This window comes from Pseudorasbora parva, chromosome 22, assembly GCF_024679245.1.
Source record: "Pseudorasbora parva isolate DD20220531a chromosome 22, ASM2467924v1, whole genome shotgun sequence".
Classification (NCBI taxonomy): Eukaryota; Metazoa; Chordata; class Actinopteri; order Cypriniformes; family Gobionidae; genus Pseudorasbora; species Pseudorasbora parva.
Genome location: NC_090193.1, coordinates 39227567 through 39242388, shown reverse-complemented (window position 1 = coordinate 39242388; position 14822 = coordinate 39227567). Strand labels below are relative to the sequence as shown.

Sequence of the window (14822 nt, the reverse complement as noted above, 5' to 3'; positions counted from 1 at the left end):
AATATTTGTTACTTCTGCTCCATCTCAGATAGGGGAACCCAAATTTAGAATCAGGCAGATAGGGATCTATTTATCACCTTTTTATTTTATTTATATTTTTACTATTTTAATGATCATTGTTTTCATTTTAATTCTTACACATAGTATTCTTATTTCTAATGCATATGTTATCACTACCCTTACGAAACAAAAATATATTGCAATATATTTGAAAATATCATGCAATATATTCACATATATGGGATTTAATATTTATATTTTCCAATATATTGCAATATATTGAAAGCGGCAATCATTTGTATATTTTGCAATATATTCCATGAATATATAATATATTTTATAATACCATCAATATATTATTCCATATATTAAAATATATTTCAAGAAAATATATTGGTAAATATATTTTCCTTTCGTAAGGGTATTTTAATTAATTTCTATGTAAAGCACTTTGAATTGCTCTTGTTTATGAAATGTGCTATTCACTCAAAAAAATGGTTCAGGCCCTTCATAGATACGACACATTTAAATTATGTTCACTTTACTTAAACATATCTAATTTTGATTTTTGATAAAATGTAATTTATGTGTTCAGTCAACCTAATATATTTAAAACTGAAGTTTACCTAATTAATTTGTGTTAAAACTACATGAAATATTTGTGTTGGCATAACTAACTGGGCAGTGGATCTGTAGTTCCCAGCATGCTTTGCAAGGGAATAAATTATGAGAGTAAATTTAGGGATTAAAGTGTTGATTTATGGTTTCTGTAAAGGGAAAGATGATGTTAGTTAATGTTAGTGTTTAATGTTCAGTTATGTTGGACATTTAGAGGAGTTTCTGTAATGTTTTTTAATTCTGTGGTTACCATTATGCTGAAGAGTGGCGCCTGGGTTTAGGCTGTGGGCACTCAGTGATTTATGCTAATGTTAGGCATTACATCACACTTTTATTAATTTTTTATTACATACATTCAAAAAACATATGTTCAAAAAAGTCCTGTTATAAGTACAAAATATAACAAACTTTTCTTTGATAAAATTGAGTTGGACCAACTCAATTACATTTCATTGCATGAATTCGATTTTAATTATTTGGGGCTACACATTTTTTGGATGGAAAACCTGCCCTCAATTAAACTGAGTTTGTCCAATGAGTTATTTTTTTGAGTGTTCAAATAAACTTGCCTTGGCTTGTTCAAAATAAATAACTTAATTTGTTTGTGTTCAATCCACTTAAATATAAATCTAATAGAAGTTTCCTTAATCCGTTTGTGTTGAGATTACATGAATGATTTGTGTTGCATAAACTGAAACCAGGTGGGGATTGTTAGTTCCCAGCATGGCTAAATCAAGAGAGAGTACATGGTGTAATATGGAAAAGTGTTATTTTATGTGTTTTGAGCAAGAGAGACTTGGTTGTGTTTAATAGTGTTTAATATTTAATCATGCTGGAATCATCAGAACAATTTAAATTATTGTGGGTTACTGTTATGGAGAAGAGTGGAGCATTTGGCTAACAAGCCCGGCCCAGTTTCAGTTAACGCAACAAATCATTCATGTAATCTCAACACAAATGGATTAAGTAAACTTGAATTTGACTTATATTTAAGTGGACTGAACACAAAGAAATTAAGTTAGGACAAAATGTATAGCAGTTGTGTTGCTTTAGCTCATTTTAATTAAGTAATTTAAACAAGCAGTACAAATATTTTTTTTTCAGTGATAGTTATATTTATGAAGCTTTTATAAACGTGCCTAAGAAAAAAACTATAGCACTGATATTTTAAGATCTTTCAGTGTAAGTTAATTTCAGTTAAAAAAGCTCAAATATGCACTGAAGTCTGGGACTAGCTTAAGCCTGTTCTGTGAAACCGGGGATAACGTCTAAACTCCCATACAGTAAACGTCCACAAAGATGCAGTACTGTGCAAATCATTAATTGAGTCTGTTTTGCCACTAGAGGGCCTCATTATTATCAACATCACTGAAACATTCCTTCATCCTATGAGCATAATACAGTCTGAACTGGATTCTGTTCACCGGCCGCTTGCAGCTAACGTTGCATTATGAGTAGGGCTGTAACGATATCCGATATGAAATCGAAATCGCAATACGCAGGTCCACGAACCTGTATCGCGATGTGAGAAGGCAGAATCGCGACACACCCCTTCCAACTCCCAGAATTATCCTTCCTGTCCAGGTCCAACTTTTAAGTCAGCAGTATGGCAACATTTCAGCTACCCGGTGGAGAACAAGGATGGCATTCGTGTAGTTGACAAGACCCACACAATTTGCCGTAAGTGTTTCAAGAAGCTTCCCCAGACGGCTGGGAACGTGGTGTGAGCGTGGCGTTTCTGTTGCGTCATCCGCGGGGCGGCTGCGTGGCGTTTTCTCTTTCTTTGCACACCAGAAGCGTGTCTGGCGCGGCGCTTTTGTTGGTATTGATGTACAGGAGGCCCTATACTTCATGTTAAATATATATTGCCTATTGGTACCGCAAAGAAAATGTCGCCAGTAGCCTATTGACCATACAGATATATGGTATTGACGGTAAAATAGGCTACAGAATACTGTACAGAATAAAACTGTTTTGTCCCCCCCATATCGAGGTTTGTATCGTACCGTGGGTCAAAAATCGTGATACGAACCGAATCGTGGGTTTGGTGTATCATTACAGCCCTAATTATGAGCTTTACTAAAGATAATATCAGTCAAAGATCACCGGATCAATCCCACTTTGACGGCATAGAGTAGTTTTGTTAGTGCTCCTCTATCTACACCTCTAAGAACAAATGCTGAAATAATTAGTACCTTATACGATTATATTTGTACCTTGACTGATGCAACGACAACGAGCAAAGAGTCACTTAAGAGTACTCGGATCAATGATGAGATCTTTCAGTGATTTAAGGGACGAGTAACATGACAGATGGGATTTGTAGTCTCATAGGGTAGTTTGTAGTTTCATGAATATTATATTTTTAATTTATCTTTAAATGGATACCCCAGGCTATGCTGATTGGTCAATACTGTGTTCTCATAAACATAGCAGCTGAATAAAGATGAATACATTTTTCAGTTTTCGTAATAATAATGATGTTGTGCAGCCCAAATTAATAATGTAATGGTTTATATGTTGTACATATTTTATTACATAGTTTATTTTTATTATATTATTGTAGACTAATATTGCTACATGCATGTTTCAAGATGTACATTTTAATTATAGTAAAATTCAACCACAAAATAAATTGAATACTCCATACATATTCATAATATGAATACTTAAAAAAAAAGTTTATTATAAATATAATAGTATAAATATATTTATACTACGAATGCTTGAATCTGATTGGCCGATGAACGTCCTGAGGTGCAATTATTTTCTAGGAAAGGCACAGCGAACTTTTTTTTTATTCTTAATGTTTAATATGAATAATATGTAAGCATTAATTATGTAAATAATTTATATGTTTAATAAAACATTCTGTATAAATCTAAATGGAACAAGGAAATTGACCATTTAGTTTATTAATTTAAAAAAAAGTTTACATTTAAGTTTAAGATTTATACAAAATGTTTGAAATAAGGTCTCGTCTTTTTCTTTTTACTCATTTAAACTTCTTAATTCATAATGTAAGGATTATTCAATTCAATTTGATGGAAGTTTACTACTAATTAAAATGTGTAAATCTTGAAAAATAACAATATTAGTCAAAAATAATATAATAAAAATAAACAATAATATAATAAAATATAAAAATCATTACATTATTAATTTGGGCCCCTCATTATTATTATCATCAATCAACATCAAAAGCTAATTTTAATAAGCAAATTATTTAAGATGTATTATTACTCGTGTGTATTCAACAGTGTTCTCCCTCTGGTTTACCGCCGGGTGTGTCTGCGGTGCTCGCTGTAATTTACTCGTTTTCCATGCGTGGTTTTGCCAAGTTGTATTTCAGCGTGTCAGCTCTTATCTGCAAACACATTTCTGTGGGAAATCATTCTTCGATTGGATGGCTTCCATCACACATAACTTAGCCTATGCAATGAGCAGTTGGCCAAAAACGCCTCTTTTCACCTGATAATACCAGCGGTTCAGGTCGTATCTCAAATATTTGGGTGTTGTACAGTTGAAGGCTGACTAAAGGAGTCAGGGCTGCTGACGACTGGTACAGAAACGGACACAGAGTTCATGTTTCTGTGAGAGGACACAGAGTCTCACACATTGGCTGAGAAATCAACATTTGGAGACCTCAGCTGAACTGCATTACTCATGATCAAGACCTGTGGACAAAAGGCACACTTCCCATTGAGTCTCGTGACTCGTTCTGTCCGCTTCAGCATTTTCAAGATGCAACTCGTAAGTTTCGTTCATGAGGCCTAGTGTGACTTTTTTCATGCAGTGTCAGTGAACCACATATTTAGATGAATATCTGACTCTGATTGCCTGACTTTGCTACCATCGTCTCACTCACACAAATAACAAACACACACCTGTGGAACGTCATAACATCATTTTAAACACACTTAAATTTATCTAATATGATAAACAGAGCTGCTTTACCTTATAATCATGACCGGAACAACGGAAACCTGCTTTCTGTCGGCTTACTGAAGTGTGCATGTGTGATAGGAGACAAAAACGCAAACTTAGAGCAGATTTAAACGCATCCAGACTAGGGCTGCACGATATTGGGAAAAAATTACATTGCGATATTTTTTCCCCCAACGATATATATTGCGATATTGAGAGCCATCAATCCAGGCTAAAGTCAATAATTACCATCCCGTGATATTAATAATTTCACTAATAAGCAAGCTTCATTATAAGTGACAAAAAGAAATGTTGGAAAGTATGTGCAGACATGAAATTAAACCTGCAGTATGTGGCAGCAGGTGACCGTCTTAATGAGCGAGTCACTGAGTCGTTCATTCAAACGATTCATTCAAACACTGAATCGTTCACGCTTGTTGCTGTGAGTGAGACGCGTTACGGGTCTGCTGTGAATGATTTTCACTGCTGAAATAGAACAAAAACACTAAATATTGCATCTAAAATGTAAGTGACTAAGTGATTGTTAATTAGTTGTTTATGGAGCTGTCATATGAAATCAGTGTCATTTTCAGTCATGATGGTATTCAGGAAAACGCTCAAGTGTTGTGATTTCTCCTCGAGAGGCTGCACGAGGGAACAGCGCGACCTTATTATCGGCAGTTCATTATATATTATCCACACTATTATTATCCACTATCGATCGCCACTTACACTAAATTAATGCAAACGTTCTTGCATTTTGGTGATTCGCTAGTTATTTTTTGTTTTAATCAGGCTGTCCGTCAGTCAAGTAAAATTCTCTTTCACTTGTCCCTTCAAAACACCCACATGTCCTGGTCAAGCGCTAATGTCGAGCTTTGTATTCATCGTAAAGATCTTTGTGGTGACGTTTTAAGTGATCAGACAATTTGGTGGCGTTTTCTTGTTTTGTGGCCACAAGACACTCCATGCAAAAGTACCTCTTTTTGTTCAGCATCCTCCTTTATGTAGCCAAAATAGTCCCAAAAAGATGATTTCTGCTACAAACCTTTTTTTTCCCTCTTCGTCGCGCATTTTAGCCATGAATGTTTGGCCGTGAGCGGTGAGCAGCGGTACAGCGAACCAATCACTGTGCAGGCATGAGGAGCGTGCATGTCACTCCAGCAACAAACTCTGTGTGCTTACTGTGTGCTACCGTTCTCTTAATACACCATGGGCTACTACCCTTCAGATCGCATGTTCTGGCGATGTGACTATCGCACACACGCACATTGCGATGTCGATGTTAAAACAGAATATCGTTCAGCCCTTAAATGACATAAGGACATGTATCACAAACGCAGACCCTTTTAAGACCCAGAAAATTGTAAAGATGTGTTCTCATCTCATGGAGCAGAAGTAGAAGAGGTTCAGTCAGAACGCTGCATGAGGGATAATATGAGCCGTAAATCTCCCGCTGACACGCTTTATTAACATCACAACTGACGTAACATTTGGAATACACCGAGTCAGAAACGGACATTATTATTTTTGACGTCACTACAAGGAAATAACCTTTGTGTTGAATAAGTGGTGAAAAATTACATATTGTGCCTTTAAATAAAAAACGGGGACAATAAATTTGTTTTTTTATTGTTGTGGGTTCCCTAAATTGTTATAAACATTAATAATTATTATAATTTACTGATTTATTTTTGCTTAATACAAACTTTAAAAAATAAAAAAAATATTTTAGTTTGTATGTTACTACCTTGAAAGCGATAACGATGTAACGATAACTCAGTTACGTTCTTCGTGGAGGAGCGGCGCATGCGACCAAGGAGAGTCAGCGTAGCTCACAGCGCCATCTGTAGGTGAAAATAATCACTACATGATCGTTCATATTGGTCTGGCTTTTTTTTGGTTGTTTTGATGAGCTGTAAAACTGGGGCATTTCCGTGGACAGCTCCAGTCTGGAACAAAACACCAAAAACCGGGACTGTCCCCAGGAAACAGGGATGTCTGGTCAAGTCAACTTTATTTATATAGCGCTTTTTACAATGTCGATTGTTTCAAAGCAGCTTCACAATGGTAACAGGAAAATAATGCAACAGAATTTAATAGAAAGTAATATAGTTAAATGGTGACCTTAGTGTAGATGCATGTAATGTAATGTAGTCACTTATTGGTGTTTTTTGCTTGTTTATGAATAAATAAACAAATTAGATATACAAATAATATTAAAAGTGATTGGCCCTCTAGCGGGTAAAAATCAAACCCCACACATTCCGCGGTAGAACATTGTTTTGGTTGTGCTTCGGCTCTGCCTGACCGCGGATGAATATGGTTACTTCTCTAACTTAAAAAGAGAAATCCTGCTATCCTAATGCTCTTAAAACATTGACTACTAGAGATATAAGCAGTTTAGATGGAAAGGAACTCACGCTGACTAGCAGAAGCCCTGTAGCTTTACACGTTAACTGAAAATAACGCCACAGAGCGCTACAACACAATTAAATGATCTTCACAACGGATGCTTTGCAGTCAACTCTGTGAGAGCTACATATGGCAGTTTACCTGTTCAATAAAACACCTCACTCACCTGTTAAGGGATAAAAACACCACAATTTCCGCTTCGCTTTTACAACATTTCAATCCCTCTGTTCTTGCGCAGCCGCCGCAACTTTACTCTATTTACGGATATGACGAAAAACGCACGGGCGATCGTGATACACAATTTCCCGCGAGAACCCGCCCGACAGGTCCCATTTAGAGCAAGGATTAATGATTTATTAACTCCTTACTTATTATTCGTTAATAATCGTTACATTATGTAACTTTAATATAAATATTAAATATAAAGTCATGAAATAGCTTTTCATTTTATGTTCTGGGCATTTATGCTGTACGCAACATTGCTGAGAAATTCCCCCTGAATTTCTGTGGTTTATGTTGTTTTGCAAACGCGTGTCATATGTGTTTTTTTCTATGTTTTCCTGCATTTTGCTGGTGCAAATGCTCAGATAAGCCCCGCTATCAGTTAACGAACCCCACAGCCCCTACTTAAATATGCAAGAGGGGGGCGGAGTCAGATAAGCCTAGGGTTAAGCCTCCTACAGCTGTGCAGAGCAGAACTAGTGTGCTGTGAGCATTAGTGCTCGCCGGGTTCGGTAAGTATTTCACTTCACTTTTTTAAAAAAAATGCAAGTATTTACAGGGATGTGAAACTTTTAATGTCTCATTTTGCTGGTTAGTAAAGACTGAAAGTTATGGATTAAGTTTTTTTTTAAAAGTTTTGCACGAGATATGGTATGTGTTTATCCGATGTATTTTTATTTGATATAATTCTAATTATAAATCCTATACCTATATTGCATTGTAGAGGTTAGGATAACTCTTGTCTTTATAAGGATGACACAGGCTATTAGTAAGATAGTTTGGCACTATTTAATGCCAAAAGTTCAAAAAAGAAAGAAAATAGACATATTCTGCATTTATTTGTGTTTAGTTTAGGTTTAATCTTAACTATAACTTAAATGAAAGAGTTTTGGAAATTGAACGTTTTGTTTATATTCTTTCATGGTATATGGTATCTAAATGATGTTGATATATTATGCTATATTATGTTTTATTATTACGATTGTACATACAGTACATTATTCTTATTAGAAGGTGATTTTTCCCCCAGTTTGTTCAGTTTTTCGTCATGCATCTAAACATGTCCATATTTTTTTCCAGGCTTTTGAACGCTAAAATCCAGCGTCATTATTCTGAATCTCACAGACATGGACCCTCAGGTGCCCAAAGACAAGTGAGTTGAGCTCCAGTTTAAGGCTTATCTCCAATTTGCCAGCCGTTCTGACTCAGGTTAACACTAGATAGGCAGAAAACAAGAACAAAGTGGCATTCATGCGTGTTTCACACTATAAACAAAGACAATCTGCTGAATCTAAGCTTAAGAGTAGCATCAGATGTGCAGAGGCATGTTCACTTACACTGGTGATCTCTCACTGGTGGGGTTGCCAGGTTTTCACAACAAAACCACCCAATTGCAACTCAAAACTAGCCCAAAACAAGCCCAATGGCTTTTGGGGGGAGGTCCCTGGTAAAAAATGCATTCTGGGGGCTAAAATATATGTGTTTTTTTTGGAAGGGTTCTCTGCTAAAATTAGCATTTCTGGGGCTTAATAATATCATATAATTGGGGCCACTTTAACCCATGGACATTAAAAACAGCCCGCGGAAACAGTGTTAAAGTAGCCCAATTGCGCGGGAAAACAGCGGATTTGGCAACACTGGGCGTGACCTCCCCAAGGAGGGGTCTCCCAAGGGGGGGTGGGGTGACTCCAAGTACAAAGACTTTCGCTATTGGCTCTGGCTTCATCCAATTGTCATTGACATATATTTCAAAATATATAATTCGTAAATTAAACATTGTTTCTAGTTAATAGAACACAACAATTATGAAATACGCAACAGGCCTATAAATAAACATGCCTTTATAAACCGTGAGAGAGGAGTCCAGAGCAATGATATGAGTGGGAATCCCCAGTGCAGTGCGTGGGAATGTTTACTCTATCAGGGATGAGGCGTCCCACACGGCTCAGGGGGTTAATAAAGGCCTTCTGAAGCGAAGCGTTTCTGAAGGAAAAATATCAGTATTTAAAACTTTAATATCCATCCACACATCTATTCATCCATCGTTCTATTGTTTGTTTTTAACAATCATTCCATCCATCCATTTGTCCATCCATCTGTCCATCCGTCCATACATCCATCTGTCCGTCCATCCATCTATCTATCCATCCACCCATCCATCCGTCCGTCCGTCCATCCATCCATTTATTCATCCATCTGACCATCCATCCATCCATACATCCGTCTGTCCATCCATCTGTCGATCTGTCCGTTTGTCCATTCATCCATCCATCCATCCTTCTTTCTATCTGTCCGTCCATCTGTCCATCCATCCATCCATCCATCCATCCATCCATCCATCCATCCATCCATCCATCCATCCATCGATTTTTGAAGAGAAATGTCGGAGGATTTTTATATAAGAGAAAAGGGGAGAAAAGGGGCTTACATATGCATTTATGCATTTGGCAGACGCTTTTATCCAAAGCGACTTACATTGAATTCAAGGTACACATTTTAAATTTTGTCAGTTCTTGCTTTCCCTGGGAATCGAACCCATGACCTTGGCGTTACTAGCGCCACGCTCTATCATTTGAGCTACAGGAAAGTCCAAGTTTGTTGTTTGAACTGTGAGAGACGTCAAAGCTTACGCTATTCCTCCCTCACGTCACGTCACTCTTTTGGCATAAGTCGACTTGTGTAAGCCGTCTGTCGGAAACGTATTATTTAAATATGAAATTTTTTTAGCTTTTAGTAGGACTGTGTTAGCCTTAAAGGTCCCGTTCTTTGCGTGTTTTCGAAGCTTTGATTATGTTTACAGTGTGCAATATAACATGAGTTCATGTTTCGCGTGTAAAAAAACACAGTATTTTTCACACAGTTGCCTTATCTGTACAGCGCTGTTTCCTCTGTCCTAAAAACGGCCTGAGGATTTCCTTGTTCTATGAAGTCCCTCCTTCAGAAACACGTAATGAGTTCTGATTGGGCCAGCGCTTCCCGTGTTGTGATTGGACAGCAGCTTAGCGCACTTTGCCCGGAAAGGTCCCGCCTCTTACCATAACGGGGCGATGCAGGCTTGAATGCGCTCTTCTCCACGTGGGAGAGCAACGAGACCACGCCCCCTATTTTGCGTGTTCTTGTGGGCGGAGCTTTTGTCAAGAAACGGTTCTAGTGACGTCATCACAGCAGGAAGTGCAGCGGTGTAGCCCAAACCGGCCGCTCGCTGTAGGCTTTGAAAGGGAACTTCTGTTAAATAAAATATCTCGCTTGGCATTGAACTTTGAGCTTTATAATTTTACAGGTATTATTTATGCTCTAACAGCAACATTGCACACTAACTAAAGTTTGAAAGATGGAATCGCAAAGAACGGGACCTTTAATTCTGCACAGAAGGTTGTATTTCAAAGCGATATGGAGGAGATTATGATTTGAAACGGTTTGAGGAAACTGGCTTTACCAAACAGACTCTAGTCAAACTGTATATTAATGAAACGCTATTGGCTGTTTCAAAAAAATGGGAGGAGCTGCTAACAGCTGAAGCCGTTTCAGGGGAAATCACGTCAACACATTGAATAATGCGGCGCGTTTCAAAGCACTTCAGTGGGCCTTTAAGTTTATAAAGTTAAATATATGTTGGAATCCCGCAGAGGTGTCATGTGCCTGTCTGTCAATGGAAGGAAGCCACGCCCACTTTTGGAGCTCCCTTATTAATCGTTATATGACCATTTTTTTAATTAAATTCCTAAAAATAAAAGAATGCATGAAGCTGGAAGCATGAAAGCGTTGTTGGTTTGTTCTTTCTTTTTATGTATTGCATGTGCAGATATTCATGCAACAAAAATATTCTGGGGGACATTGAAGTTTAATAAAAATTATCCCCAAAAAAAAGTAGCATTGAAAGAGCTCTACTTTGTATTCTGTTGTTTTAAAGAAAAAACATTAGCAGCATTGACATTCCTGCGCCTCTTCTTGTGACAGATATAATGGTGTGTGGTGGATCTTCTTCATGCTGGGGTTGGGAACGCTCCTGCCCTGGAATTTCTTCATGACAGCCACAGTGGTAACTTTGCACTAGCATCACATATCTGTGTGTGAGAAGGACGTGTGAAGTGGTTTGGTTTTAGCCATACACCACCAAAATGCAATTCTTACAAAATCAATAATTGCGCTCTCAGAAGCAGGCGCTGCGTGTTCAGTGTTGTGTTTGTCATATTGCAGTATTTCACCAGCCGCCTCGCAGACCCTGTGAAAGAAGCAAACCTGTCAGCCAATGGGACCGCAGAAGGACCGCGCAGCGTCTTACAGGCCAAGTTTAATAACGTGATGACGCTGTGTGCCATGGTTCCCCTGCTGGCCTTCACCTGCCTCAACTCCGTCCTCCACCAGAGGTGAGACTCATCCATCTGTCTGTCTGTCTGTCTGTCTATCTATCTATCTATCTGTCTGTCTATCTATCTATCTATCTAGCTATCTGTCTGTCTCTGTCCGCCTTCTATCTATTCATCATCCATCCATCCATCCATCCATCCAGCCATCTGTCAGTCCATCCATCTATCTTCCATCCTTCCGTCTGTCCATCCAGCCATTTGTCTGTCCAGCCATTTGTCTCTCAATCCATCTATCCATCCTTTCATCTGTCTGTCCAGCCATTTGTCTGTCCATCCATCTATCCATCCCTCCATCCATCTGTCTGTTTATCCATATCATCCATCCTTCCATCTGTCCATCCAGCCATTTGTCTGTCCATCCATCTATCCATCCAGCCATCCGTCCGTCCTTCCATCTGTCCATCCTTTCAACTGTCCATCTATCCATCAGTCTGTCCATCCATCTATCTTTCAATCCTTCCGTCTGTCCATCCATCCATCCGTCCTTCTGTCTATCTATCCATCCAGCCATCTGTCTGTCCATCCATCTATCATCCATCCTTCCATCCAGCCATTTGTCTGTCCATCCATCCGTCCTTCTGTCCATCCATCCGTCCGTCCTTCTGTCCATCCATCCATCTGTCCGTCCGTCCTTCTGTCTATCCATCCATCCATCCATCCATCTGTCCGTCCATCCATCTATCATCCATCCAGCCATTTGTCTGTCCATCCATCCATCCTTCAATCTGTCCATCCAGCCATTTGTCTAACCATCCATCCATCCGTCCGTCCTTCCATCTATTCATCGTCCATCTGTCCATCTATCCATCTATCCATCAGTCCGTCCATCCATCCATTCTTCTTTCGATTTATCCATCCATCAGTCTGTCTGTCTATCCATCTATCTATCCATTCATCCTTCATCTATGAATTATCCATCGATCCATCCATGCAGAAGTAGTTATTTTTATTTATGTACTTTAATTTTTTGTATTCATTGTTTATTTTTTATTGCATTGTAACATTCTCAAGGCAATTAAACAATTAACTGTCAAATTCTCTGAATTAAAAAAAAAATAGGCATTATTTTCTTTATGGAAAAATATATAACATATATGAAAATGTATTTCTTATTTTTTTCCTTTTGTGTTTTTGAGTCACTGTCAGCCAGACATGTCCGTGACTCCTCCTCTGAACTGAGATTTGACTCTGCAGAATTCCTCAGAAGATCCGGATCGCAGGGAGTCTGGCAGCCATTTTGCTGGTGTTTCTGCTGACCGCCATCCTGGTGAAAGTGGAGCTGGAGCCGCTGCCGTTCTTCATCATCACCATGGTCAAAATCATCTGCATCAACTGTGAGGCTCCACAACCAATGCATGCTGCCATTTCCAAAATAACATATTTGTCAGTTATGCAAATCAACGTGAAATTTGATTGACAACAACTAACCTGTGAACAATCCAAAGCCTTTACAATCTTTCACCAAAAACTTCCTCAACCTCTTTTTTCACTCTGTTGTGTTATAGAAGTAGAATAGATCTGGCAGTGTGAACTATAGCTTGAATTGATCTATGATACAATGGCATTACAGCCCAGAATGGTTCTTTAGATTTTACCCTGAACATTGTTTAAGCATTTGCTCATTTCATGTTTCTAGGCTCTCGGGCATAAACTTGATTTTCCCGGCAAAAGCGACCTGAGTCCTTCACATTAAAATCAGCCAGGCTTTCATAGGGTGCTTTCACATCTCTAGTTCGGTTCATTTAGTCCGAACCAAGGGCAAACAATTATACATTGTTGCATTTTTCAGCTTTTTTGGTTCCTTTTCACACCACACTGATTGCTTTGGTCCAAACCAGTTGAAACGAACCAAAACGCAGTCACGTGACAGCATCCACATCACTCATTGGCCATGGCGTATTTCCTAAACTGCTTTTCGATTGGTCAGAATTTACGTGCAGGAAAATTCCAACAGAAGAGGCAAAGCCAACAAACTATAATAACACTATGGAGAGACGACTGCGCGAGCTGGTTTTGTCCCTGGCCATAATCTACTACACTGTGTGTATTTACCACAGTATGCAAATATATTTCTATAATGAAGCGCGGATGCGACGCTAAAACAACGTTCTAATGGTAAATGGACTGCATTTATATAGCGCTTTTAACAGACCCTATGGCCATCCAAAGCACTTTACATTTTGCCTCACATTCACCCATTCATACACCGACGGCGATGTCGGGAGCAGCTGGGGTTAGGTGTCTTGCTCATGGACACTTCGACACTTGGTCAGGTGGAACCGGGGATTGAACCACCAACCTTTCGTTTTGTAGACAACCTACATGAACTACTGAACCACTGCCGCCCCTAATGCACTGCAGATGGCGAGCGCACATCGCTCGTCACTTCAAGCGGAGTCATGCATTTATTATTCTTAACTCTGACATGCTCATCTTCCTGAAAATATTTTCAACTATCTATCAGGTAATGTCATGCACATAATGTCAGCGCAGCTAACTACGGCAGCTGGTTTAGTCCAAAAATGATCAGTACTTTTGCAGTTGGTTCTCTTCGAGGTCGGATCACGTTCTCACCACAAACGAACCGCTCCAGAGTTCGTTTGAAAGCGTACCGAGATCATCTCTACAAGGAGGTCTCGGTACGCTAGTTTGGTCTGCTTTTGGTGCGCACCAGAGTGCGATTGCTGCTTTCACACCTGACCAAACGAACCGCACCAAAGAGGGAAACCAACTCTAGTATGATTCAACCAAACTAAAGGCAGGTGTGAAAGCACCGATAGACAAACTAGGAGGTTGGGGAAGTTTTGTTACAAGCTGTTCACAATAAATAAATAAAAAAGCAATTAATACATTGACATTCTTACATAGTGTCTTTAATAAAGACCAGATAAATTTGAACAAATGTTTTATTGATGCTTTAAAAAGCTAGTTGAAAAGTATTATTTATACATCATTCATGGAACATTTAATCTGCAACATTTCAGGGCCGTAACCACCATAGACATTAAGAGGGACAAGGCCCTTATAATTAGAAACGGCCAAATTATCTCTCCAATATTTAATCTAGTTGATGCCACTCTGCTGTACTCCATCACACACCACTCTGTTTGTTACTAGGATGACAAATATTAAATGTTAAGGTTCTGCCTCAGCGTCTGACAGCGCTCGTCACTGTCAGAACAAGTGAGATGGCCAATCAGATCAAAGAAGGCGGGGCTTACGTTTATTGCGGATTCTAAGGGCACACTTTAGTTACAGCAGTGAAAGAGCGCA

At 38.7% G+C, this 14822-nt stretch overlaps 2 protein-coding genes across 6 annotated transcripts in view; one reads left to right on the top strand and one right to left on the bottom strand.

Moving 5' to 3' along the window:
* The window catches only part of acyp2 (acylphosphatase 2, muscle type), a 220363-nt gene that overhangs the window by 178420 nt on the left and 27121 nt on the right, over nucleotides 1-14822 (bottom strand). The window contains exon 1 of one of the 3 annotated variants that reach the window (XM_067432415.1): nucleotides 7127-7353. The exons of the other annotated variants lie outside the window; for them this stretch is intronic. The gene's annotated coding sequence lies outside the window, so the exon portion shown is untranslated. Of the gene's footprint in view, nucleotides 1-7126; nucleotides 7354-14822 lie in introns of those variants that run through there. 3 annotated transcript variants of the gene reach the window in all.
* The window catches only part of slc29a1b (solute carrier family 29 member 1b), a 37776-nt gene that overhangs the window by 6451 nt on the left and 16503 nt on the right, over nucleotides 1-14822 (top strand). The window contains exons 1-5 of one of the 3 annotated variants that reach the window (XM_067432408.1): nucleotides 7699-7833; nucleotides 8263-8335; nucleotides 11140-11221; nucleotides 11380-11549; nucleotides 12744-12883. In XM_067432408.1, the coding sequence (XP_067288509.1) occupies nucleotides 8310-8335; nucleotides 11140-11221; nucleotides 11380-11549; nucleotides 12744-12883 (418 nt within the window). In that variant the 5' untranslated portion in view covers nucleotides 7699-7833; nucleotides 8263-8309. Of the gene's footprint in view, nucleotides 1-7698; nucleotides 7834-8262; nucleotides 8336-11139; nucleotides 11222-11379; nucleotides 11550-12743; nucleotides 12884-14822 lie in introns of those variants that run through there. The other 2 variants (XM_067432410.1, XM_067432409.1) reach the window with 2 other exon arrangements.